The sequence below is a fragment of the Aythya fuligula genome, chromosome 1, assembly GCF_009819795.1.
Source record: "Aythya fuligula isolate bAytFul2 chromosome 1, bAytFul2.pri, whole genome shotgun sequence".
Taxonomy (NCBI): Eukaryota; Metazoa; Chordata; class Aves; order Anseriformes; family Anatidae; genus Aythya; species Aythya fuligula.
Window position 1 is genome coordinate 80,852,501 of NC_045559.1, and position 11,196 is coordinate 80,863,696.

General features: G+C 45.4%; 1 protein-coding gene across 1 annotated transcript; it reads right to left on the reverse strand.

Moving 5' to 3' along the window:
• Positions 1-5,843: 5,843 nt before the first annotated feature.
• Positions 5,844-10,724, reverse strand: LOC116485654 (homeobox protein NANOG-like). Its single transcript, XM_032181147.1, has 4 exons — positions 10,544-10,724; positions 7,790-8,064; positions 6,665-6,754; positions 5,844-6,206 (listed from the first exon to the last, which is right to left on the reverse strand). Exons 1-4 carry the CDS (start codon positions 10,722-10,724, stop codon positions 5,844-5,846), a joined length of 909 nt encoding a protein of 302 aa, XP_032037038.1.
• Between the last annotated feature and the right edge of the window lie 472 nt (positions 10,725-11,196).

Consider the following 11,196-nt stretch of genomic DNA (forward strand, 5'->3'; position numbering starts at 1 on the left):
TAGCATGTGATTCTCTGATCCTTGCCCTGTGTTTTGCATCAGGATTTTGCTGGAGAAGACTTTTCTTGCACTTCTGCAACAAATACCAGCTGTAACCCAGAATCTATCTTTCTGTCTTGCCTTTTGCTAATACCTCAGACAGCTGATAAGTTCATCTGGGTCCTCCCATTCTTCACTGAAAAGCTAAAAGATCATCTGATCTCAGATGGCTTTGATCCAAAGTTGCTCTTCTTCTCCTCCTCCTGGAGAGGTCAACATCTGCCTATTCCTTGCCTGGTACCTTCCTGTGTACATCAGGGGGATTGAGAGGAGGAGCAGAAGAAAGAAAAGTGGAGAAGAGTATTTCTGATAGTCGAAATGGAAACTTTCTCCATAGTTTCCAGAGCTGCTAACTTCTTTGTGCCTGTCAAATCATTCACAGTGGATCTCAGGAACTGTTCCTTTGCAGTTCAGATCTTGCCTTCCTTAATCTTTCTGCTGAGATACTGTTGGCTTGTCCCAATCTGAATATTGCAGCAGAGGGTATCCCAAAGTGCCATTTCTGTGTGAGGTGGTGAGAACAGTTTTACTTATCTGTATGTCATGGTTCACTAGCACTTCATGAACACAGTGACAATACCATGGCAGTCTTCTCAGGGGTAGAGATGGCCAGCTACTTAAAAGAATGCTAGGTGGTAGAATTGTAGAAGCCTGTCTGCCACTGCTCAAGAACACAAAATGAGCTGGCAAGAGTAAATTGTAAAAGCATAAATAATTTTTGGTATTGTTGTCACTAGTGCACATTTTTTTTTTACTGCAATCCAGTATTTTAATGTATGCATGAGGATTGTATGTCATAGTTAAACTCACTGCAAGGGAGATGAGTATTTGTTGTGTTCCAGTTTCATTTTTCGAAGTGTATTTTCTTGCAGTGATCTTGAGCATGTTCTTATGGTTATGCGCATGTTGTCTTTTATTATTTTGCATCTGCTTAATGTTTTTATGAACTTGTTTGAGTTGAAAATAAATGACTTTATTTTAATGCCTAAACAGTGTTGCCAGCTTGCATCTTTCACCAGAACAGCGTTCTAAGGGAATGGTGGTTCTGTTCCTCTGGAAGTACTGGGGAAAGGAGGGAAAAATCCCATTGTGTTTGTCCTAGAAGTAGGAACCAGCAGCTGCTTAAAGGGAGTAAGTCACAGGAGTCATCAGCCTTGACTTCCATAAGCAGGTGTGTTGCCTAGTGCAAGGGGGACTCCAGGAGTAGGCAACTGGGTTGCTAGCAATGATTAAGAGTAACTTTAGGTATGAGGGATACTCAGTTCAGTTGGGAGTGAGAAAATGCATTTTGAGATTTTTATATCTGCCTGCTTCTGCTGCTCCAGGTATGGTCTAGAAGTACTGCCTTATTCAGGCTACAGCCCTCTGGGGATTCCTGTCCTAACCTTATGTATACCAAACTTGTAGATTATTATTTTTTTTTTTTAATAGAAGTAACTGAATCCTGCCTTCAGCACTGAAACAGAACTTGATTCCTTCCCCTCTTTGCCTTGAGACTATTTCTTGCTGCTTAGCAACTGGGAGCTGGTACATGTGGGGCTCTTGCACTAGAGCAGCGTCAGCAACCAGCAGTTTAGAGGCTCACTGACCCTCTTCCTGCTCAGTGAGTTTCAGCTGGCTGTTGAGCATTACCTTTCCTACATGCTTATTAGCTCAAACGTGCAAAACCATCTGTGGCTGAGGTATGCAAGCCTTCATGGGTAGTAGTGCTAAGGGGGGAAAAAAAAGCACTTGTTTGTCTTCAAACCCTTAGGTTACTGCTGTATTAGTACAGGCAAGCTCCTGTTAATGGCCATAGTTTAAACTAGCAAAAGCGATCTGTTTGGGTTCAATTCCAGGCTCCTTAACTTACAATATACCACAGATGCTTCTCATCTGCCTGAAGGGTAGTTCAGTATGTATTCCCACTGAGCACAGGAGGGTAAAATGGCAGCTGACTGCTCAGATTGCCACAGGTCCTTTGCTGCATAGAACCTGCTTGCTTGTATAGATGCCAAAGCATGTGTAATTTCCTTTTGCAATGCTGTAAGACTCTGCTTCCAGGGCATAAAGTAGGATATGTGCAGGAAGGTGAGGGATTGGGCACTTGAGGCTGTAGGGGAAGAAAGGCTGACTTGTATGCGTATGAGCTGCTGACCTTCAACAGCAGAAAAAGGCAAGTCTGGCCAGCAAGGAGAAATGGCAGGCTTATACTGCTCCCTGTACATGTATTACAAAATGGATCCTTACAAGTCTGACTTGTGTCTTGTATTCTAACATGTTTAGATGAACTCTGGATGCTGCTCTAGCAGCAGTGCTAATTTCAATGACAGCATTGCTTGAAAGAACAGAAAATCATGCATCTGTAAAAGTCCTAGCTACCAAACCAGTTGCATTTCACCTTTATTTTTTTAATTATTACTTTTTAAGATACAAACCCGAGGTCTAAGAAATATACAAGATACATAAGTCTTTGTAGAAAGATAGCAGAGGATGCTTGCTACAAATTACCTGTGTTGTTTTAGTATGTTTTTCTTCCATGTTTCTGCCCCAAGGGTAAGGAGGTGAGGGTGCTAGTAGGCAAATAATTGCTGGTAGATGTCCTGCAGAAATAGGTAAGATTGTTCTCAACACACCTATTGCTTAAATAGCTTTGGGGCTGTTTGCTCTGCATGCTGTGGTTTAGTTACTGCGTTTACCTTGGAATTGTTCTGCAGAAATGGAGTGTTCCTGCATGGGTACATTGTTCCCTTGGTTGCTCAGCCCCCAGGCCGCGTGCAGGTTTGGCAAGTGCACGTAGTTGCAGAGCTAGAGGGAAGATGCAAAGTGGCTGTTGGAATTCTGGAATGTGGGCTGGGAAAGACCCAGGATCAGGTAGCTGTGGAATGACACTGGACTTGGTCTTTTCATGCTGCTGGAGGTCTGTTACCTTGACATCTTGACATGCTTGAGTTACCCCAACTTGTGAAACAGCTGCACAGGTAATTGCAGCACTACTACCAAAAGTAGTGGAGATATAACTAATCCCTTGAGACTGGTATTTCCTAGCAGGTTAATAGTAGCTCTTCAAAGGAAGTAAGTGCATATCAAAAAAAAAAAAAAAAAAAAAGCCTTATCTTTGTGGGATGCATTACATCTTTGCTAGCACTGCTGCATCTTCTTGTGGCTGTGCTGTGAAAACGTGATTTCTGCAAACATGATTTGCTGGCTAGCAAATCTTACTAGGATCCAGCTGTAAGCTCACATGGAGTATTGAGAACAATCTCACCTGTTTCTGCAGGACACCTACCAACAAATATCTGGCTGTTGGCATCCTCACTTCCATGTCAAGCTTGATACGTATTACAGCATGTGGGGTAAGCTGCACTTTCAGAATCTCTGCAGGGTCAATGCTCTAGTTTGTTGAATTCCATCCAAACTGAACAAATTAAATCTAGTGCAAGTTATGTAGGCTAGGTTTTATCTCCTAATTTACTGGGTCCCAGCCTTAGCTGTCCTATAGGCAAAATAACAAGTAGGTAGTGTGGTGCAAGCAACCTCATTCCTTGCTCTCTCTGTCAATGTGGCCTGCAGCTATGTTTTACAAGCTACATATTTCTTCTGAGTGGCCCATGAGCAAGGGCTCACAGCCCTAGTTATCTCTGCAGTGCAGATAAAAGGTGTGACCTTTAATAGGTTCTTCCCTGCAGGCATTAGTAAGTGTTATATTTAGTCATCCAACTACCCTGCATGACTCAAACACTGAGCTACCATAACTTTGGAAATTTTCAGTAAAGAATTGGCACACATCTCTTGCTTGGCCTATCATAAGTAGCCAAAAGCATCTTAACCAATACCAAGCAGGTTAAGAGGCACAAACGACCCAAAATCATGGCACTGAGCTTAAAAGCTTTTCCTTTCTTGTAAGAGCCATGTTACCTTCATGCCTCCAAAGTTTTGAGGAGCACCCTCGTGTCATACCTGTGAATTTCTTTCATAAGAACAAGACTAGAATTAATTTATCATGTTTAATGGAAGTTCTGCTGCTTGTGCACAGGGTATGTCTCTAGCTGCTGGGCTGTATCTGAATCACTAAATCTTTTAAATATCACAACACTGGTACTGCTGCCTGGGGCGAGCACTAAGATGCAGGCAAGTGAACCATTGCCAGATAATGAGGACTCAACTTTTTCACCTACAACTGTATTTATTAGGATGACATGGAAAGGTTCCAGATAATATTCAGGGTAACTGCAAAGGAGCTGATAACTGATGTTATTGTACCGTGCCTTGAGATGTTAACCAGCATCTTAATGTTGGCTTTCAGTTAAGCAGACCCAATTGATCCCCACCCTTCTGATGGTGTAGTGGTTGAAAGAACATGTCTTTCTTGAGCAAAAGCACTTGGTGGGAGCAGGACAGATGTGGGGTGTGGGACTGTGCTTCGAAATGAAATGGTCTGAGTCAAAATCGATCTTCCAGAAGGCCCTATTTTTCCAATCCATCCAGTTTACAGTACACAGCCCTATAAAAAGTGTAGCCCTGCATACAGTGTAGCTGTACAACTCAAAGGGTCAGAGAGTGGCTACATGATGGAATGGAGGTAGGAACAAACAACTGTGAGGCATAGAAAAGCAAAACAGCAGATGGCCACACATATTATTCCAGTCTCAGACAACAAGTACTTTCATTTTATACTCATTTTCTTAACCATGACAGCTATTTCACATTAAGATAAAGTCATTTTTATCAGTCTGAGAGAAAACCTTTGACTCAGGGAAGTGGGACCCTGCTATTAAATATACTTTGATACACACATCTGTTTTTAGGTACTTAGATATCCATCCAGTATTAAAGTTAGAAATTATAGTACCACTGTGTCTTAGTCTTATTATGAAATATTGCTGGGTAGGAGAGATTTTTAAAGTAGGTGGGAGTTACCTTTCTGGCCCTCTGATTCTAGATATCTGGTCTTGCCAAGAACCATGAAGCTGATCCACTGATAAAAAAGGAAAAATATCTGTTTATAGTTTCAGATTCAAATCAGTAATAACAACAGAATATGGTTGCTATGGCTATTTATTCTCCATCTGGGTTTCATTGCCTGGTTATAAAGAGAAAAAAAATGCAGAAAAACACATAATCCACCTGAAAAAAGTATTTTATTTTCCAAATTAAATGCACTTTTATTTTTTCTCAAGAGGAAACAAGGAAAGATAGAAGAATGAGCTTATTTATCATTTTGATGCTTATAAGATCATCTCAATACCCTCTCTGCAAGCAGCTTGTCAAATCTCCCTTCATTATACATTTCTTCACTCCTATGACTTGTGGCTAACCTACAGAACTGGTGGTCTAACCATCAGATGGATGCCCATTGTGTAACAACAGCTTATCCACTGTCACTGATAAGTATGCAACTAGCACCTCTACAGACAGCCCACATCTTTGTGTGCTCTGTGCAGTGATGTGTGTACATGAGGTCCTCAAAGGAATCTTTGCCTACTCTGAGATTAGGTTCTGAGGTCCATAATTTGGAAGACCTAGGAGACAGTCTAGTCAGCCAGACCTTGGGCATATGAGGTAAGGGAATTTGGCTATATTTACCAATAAAGAACTGTGTGTGCGTGTGCATGTGTATGTGTAAAGGCATATGAATGAAGGGCTATATGTATGCTTATGTGCTAGCACCTGTGTGTCTGGGCATGCCTGCAGGCAAACATTTGGATGCCAAAATTGGTTCTAGTTACATGATGCCCCTGAGTTGGAAATTACATGAATAATGAAGGAAGAGATGAGAATAAGATTTGCTTGCAAGGTGCCCAAGTTCCCCACCCACACAATGCTTAGGAATGATAGAGATGGTAGCCAGCAGTGGTTGGGAATGATGCCCCCATGGACGCTGCGTGGTGAAAGTTACAGCCATCACCTGTCTTTGTGCCCGGATATTCCACACTGCCAGGACAGCTGTGATAAAAGTCTACTTTGTGCTGGGCAATGAAGCCCACCGTCTGCTGGACGCTGCAGGTGCCCCCACCTTTGCCAAAGACTCCTCCATCCTCGCTGGTCACAATCGCGTAAGCGTTCTGCCCTGCTCCGTAGTGCTGGCGGGGAGAAGACACTGTTTGGATGTTGCTGGCTGCATTGATCGGGTAGCCCTGGTGGAATTTGGGGTGCACATCCAGGTAAGTACTTGGTTGGAAGCTGTTCTGAAAAGGAAAGACAGTGAATCAAAACACAACATCTTGCACTGGTGTCCACAGACATGACACAGAATCACAGAATCATAGAATGGTTTGGAAGGAATCTTAAAAATCATCTAGTTCCAACACCCTTACCATGGGCACGGACACCTTCCACTAGAGGGACTTCTGTCCCTTCACATTTCACATTGTTTCTTGATCAGCAGCAGTGGGATGGCAGGGCAAGAAGATTCATACCCATCTCCATAGCTCTGGTATGTATATGCAGTCAAATGCAATATTTAATATGCAATATTTAAGGAATACAATCATTCTCCAGAAGCATTTAAGTAGCACAGTCAGCCCATTGCCAGGCTACCAACAGGACATTGGAGAGCCGTGCCAAGTCTGTGCCTCTGTGCAAACCAGAAGGCATGGTGTGTTGTACCTGTACCTATACAGTTACATTGCCCATGTGTTCTTACTTGTGTGAGGCACTGAGCCCGAGCAGTCCACAGGATATGCTTCTGGCACCTTTTCAGCTTCATCCTCCTGTTCTGGAACCAAGTCTTCACCTAGATGGGGAAGGAAGACCAGAGAAAATATCAGCAAAGAAGAGGGAGTAGTGACTGTTATCAGATTTACAAGCAGCAAAGAATCAGGGGAGAGTGGTCAGATGGCATAGATATATGGGGAGCAGCAGACAAAGCCCTTTTAAGTGTTCCCTGGGGTTATTGCCAAGGGAGATGTCTGTCTAGCAGCATCAGCAGGTGGCTAGTGCATCTGCATGTGGGCAGGGGGTGGAGGGGGCGGCATTATAGCCCTGTGTCAGTCACAGTTGTGACATACAAACTCTTTGCAGTCATGGACAGTAATGACTGCTGCAAATTAAACCCACCCCCGTCTCCATAAGCCCCCTGCACTACAGGAAAATTTCTGAAACACTGTTTCTGCAGGAAACCAGTGGATACATGTGAGCAAAGTGAAACACTTGCTTCTTGTATCCCGTAGTTTCGGAATTCAAAGCTCCTAGCAAGGGTGAATTCCAGACCATTTTCCCCCAGGGCTGTGTCTGGGCTCTGAGAGCGGCCTTTGCAAGGATGTTGATTGAAGGAAATAGCAGACTGTCCCGCCAGCCCTGTTCCTGACAGAACCAGTTCAGTATGTGGGTGCCTGCATGTGCATATACAATGCATATATGAATATTTTAGTCCCAGGGCATCCAGGGACATCCAGGCCATCGTGCCTAGTTCTGATAACCAAATGCCAGGCAGAGTTTGGAGTTGTAACTTCATGTAATTATATGGTTATTTTTCCTTTGTACCAAACAGCATATTGATAAATGCATTTGTAATTCTACTGCAAGTGTTGGCAGCTGTCCGCCTTAAGTGACCCCTCACTGGGGAGGCCCAGGTCAGGTGCCACTGACTCTCCTGTCCCCCAGAAGTGCTTCAGATATCTGGGGACAAATAGGCAGGGCAATGACTGATATGTAGCACCTTTGCCTCTGCCCTCTGCTGGCGACTTGCTTTTCCATCCTGCCACTGCTTTATGTGACTATTCAGCCACTGTGTAACAGATATACCATGGGTCAAAGCCTCCACGTTCACCTGCTGGTAGGTGAGCCCCAGGGCCACTGCCAGCTCCCGGATCTGATGGGGGCTGAGATACTTCTGGGCCTGGAACCGCTGGTGCAGGGTTTGCAGCTGCTCCTCGGAGAAGGCTGTGCGGCTCTTGCCCTTCTTGACTGTCCCCATGACATCTTCTCTGCCTTTCTGAGGCTTAGCAGTAGGTTGTGGGGATGAGGATGCTGAATGTGGACTGGTGGCTGAGTCTGGCATGAACTGGCTGAAATTCCCAGAACTGGAGGAAGCCGGGGAAATTTCTAGAAATAAAAAGAGAGTGGCAGAAGGTATATAAGACATAATGTACAGCTGAATGGATATGAGCGCACTCCCTATGTGTTATATCATGACATCAGTACTCCTTGTCTACCTGGAAGAAGCCTGCTTCAGGCAAAGGTCTGTGTCACACTTCTACCTTCATGGATCTGTGAGAACAGAGACGCCTACTGACCGTGAGCAGTTTTCCAGCTCAGACTTCCAGGATGTCCACAGTTCCCTTTCATCAGGTGAAAAAGTCAGGGCACAGAAGAGAGAATGCTGCACATTGGATCACAGTGTAATTATTCTCCTTCAAAAGGCCCCAGTAATTTTTCAGGTTCAGGTGGTTTAAAGAAGTCTAGTCATGACATTTGGGTTGGTAACTGGCCTCCCCAAAACTGTCTGCCCAGGAATCTCAAGGCACTTGATAGGCAAAGAAATCTCCATTCCCAAGGTGTATGTTGGGGCAGAACAGTCAATGCTTACAGTGAGGGGGGGTTTACAGGTGGAGAGTATCAGAGCCAGACCTTGGATATTATATCACTCCAGTGGCTCCCACTGACAGGCTGTCTCAGTGCTGGAAACAAATGTGCAGATGAAGATATTTGGGAAGCCTTATGTCAAGAACAAAGGAGAGAGATTTGACACAGAGATGGGGTAGGAGAAAGGAAAAGTGGGCGTGTGAGACAGGGGAGAAGACTCAGAAACCCTGTACTGGAGACACTGGGGACAAAATTCAGAAGTGCGGAGGAAGCTGTCTCAGCCCCTTCTCATTTGTCCTGTTAAAAGTCCTAAGGGGGTCTCTGCTGAAGGACAAAGCTAAGATAAAGATCTAAAGGAAAAACTTCCTAAACAAGCTGGGCCACTTTTCTAGACAAAAGCTTCCAAGATGCAAAGTCATTCAGGCTGCCTGAATAGGAAAATGTTAACAAGAGAGATTACCCCCAGAATCTTTCTGTCAGGTGCCTGGTTGCTGAGGCCTGTGACAGGCTGAGATCTTCTCAAGACAATCCTGACTGTCTGTGAGGCCAGTCTTCCTCCTTCCCATACCTGCAAGGATAAATCTGTCCTTTTCTCCTTCCTCCAGCAACTCCTCTACAAACCCTTCTGCATACCCCATGCCCTCTCTTCCTACTGACATTTCTGGAGAGAGGAGCTGCAGTGAATATGCAGTGCAATTTTCAGTACACAGCCTCTCTCCAGTAGCTCCCGATCTCCTTCCTAGCCATCTTGAGAGCTGTAACTTTGAATCCCATTGAGACATCCTCCTCATCCTCCTCAACACACATCTCAACCCAATCACTGATACCTTCCCGAGGAATGGGCTCCTTGGCCTAAGCTGAGGTGTTACTAAGCAACACTAAAAATTTTCTGGGCTTCAGAAGGGAGGACCATGTCTGTGGTATCTTTTTCCTTGTTGCTCTCTTGGCAGAGACACAAGCTGTCCTCCCAGGGCCCGCCATTCCACAAACAGGCATGGAACAGACACAAACACAAAAACTTAAGACAGGCACAACTTCCACAAGCCCTTGACTTTTATGTAGGCCTTCGCTCCCCAAGCTGGCCTCTCTCTGAAGAAAGAAAGAACACTCACTGAAGGAGAGTGTTTGAACCCAAGTAGCCACTAGCACCTCTGCCCAAGGCTGTAGCTCTCCATGGCATCTGACAGCTCGAAACAAGCACCCTGAAAACTCACTCTTCTCTCTTCTCTCTCACCCCTTGCAAGAGTGTTACCCTGCTGACCGCACAGTGAGGTTGGGTGAAGATCTGATTTTATCAGACTTTTATCAGCCATTCTGTTGCCACTCACCAGGGTGGGGAAGGAATAGAAAGCATAGAAAATGTCACTGAGGTGGAGCAAGGCTGGAACTTTTTTCAGAGAGGGAGAGGCAAAGAGACAAGAGCACAGAAAGGTGAGGGGAATAGAGAGAGGAAAATGACAAACTGGAAGAAATGTAAAGGAACAACATTTGGTGTGAAGGGAGCAGATTTCCTGGCACAGTGATTCAGATCATGACTTGCCAAAGAACAAGCTTTGAGCACATGAAGGGCACAAGGAGTTTGTAAGAGGCCAGGGGACTCCCTGAGCACAGCTACCTTTGGGATGTGTTGCTCCAAAGCACATGACAGCATTTGTCTAAAAAGAGGCCCAGATATTCCTTTCCTGATAGCCACAAATTTCATGAAAACATGCCTTTGCACCGTCTTAGCCCAAAGCACAGAACTGCCTGTACCTGAAGTCCCTGGTGAGGTTTAGGAAACCAGTTCACAGGCACCACTGAAACGCACTGTGTAGAGGTGAAGTGACAGCTAAAGGCCATCCTTCTCACCTGCCACATGGATTTTTGCCCAGCTCACGTATAAGAAATCCAAGGCAAGGAGAAAGAAAAAAAAAAAAAAAAAAGATCTGCTCAAAGTGGTTACGCAAGTGGCTGAAGTGTGGCCACAGGTACCCCAGGTACCCTGACAGAAGCATCTTACCTGTTGTCTGCCTGTGCTGTCCTGCCTCTGGAGATGGACTGGCACTGGCTGCTGCTGCTGGCCCGGCCAAAACGGGAACATGTCCTGTGTCTCCTGCTGAGCTCCAGCAGAACTCCAGGTACCCCATGCCGGACCCGCCGGGGTAAGCCTGGTAGGGGGGCAGAGCCAGCTGAGAACACATGGGGGGGCAGGTGGAGGGGTGGTTCCCCTGCCTCCCAAGAGATGCCACCTCCGCTTAGGGGGCAGGTGTCACCGGCAAGCTGCGGTAGCCCCGAAGTATAGACAGGCAGATGCCTTTATAGCTCACTGTCCCCTGCCTGGGACTGCAATATCTATCATCGTCGGCTTCTCGAGGCTCTTTGTCATGCTAAAGAGGGCTGATTGGTGGGGTGGGGACAGAACAAGGCAGAGGGAGGGGGAGGAGGGGGCACACATGGTATCAGGGCTAAAATATGTCCCCTATGAATTCTTCCCATTCTGCAGGTCCCTCAGTCACACCTGAGCAGGTCTGTGATCCAGAGCCCCAGAAAACCCTGTCCTGTTTGGTTCTTTGGGCTCAGCTTAAACCGTCCTATCACAAAATAATGCCATGTGGGCGGATGTCCTGTGGAAGAGAGCTGCTCACTACACTGGAAGAACAAACTCATCTCCAC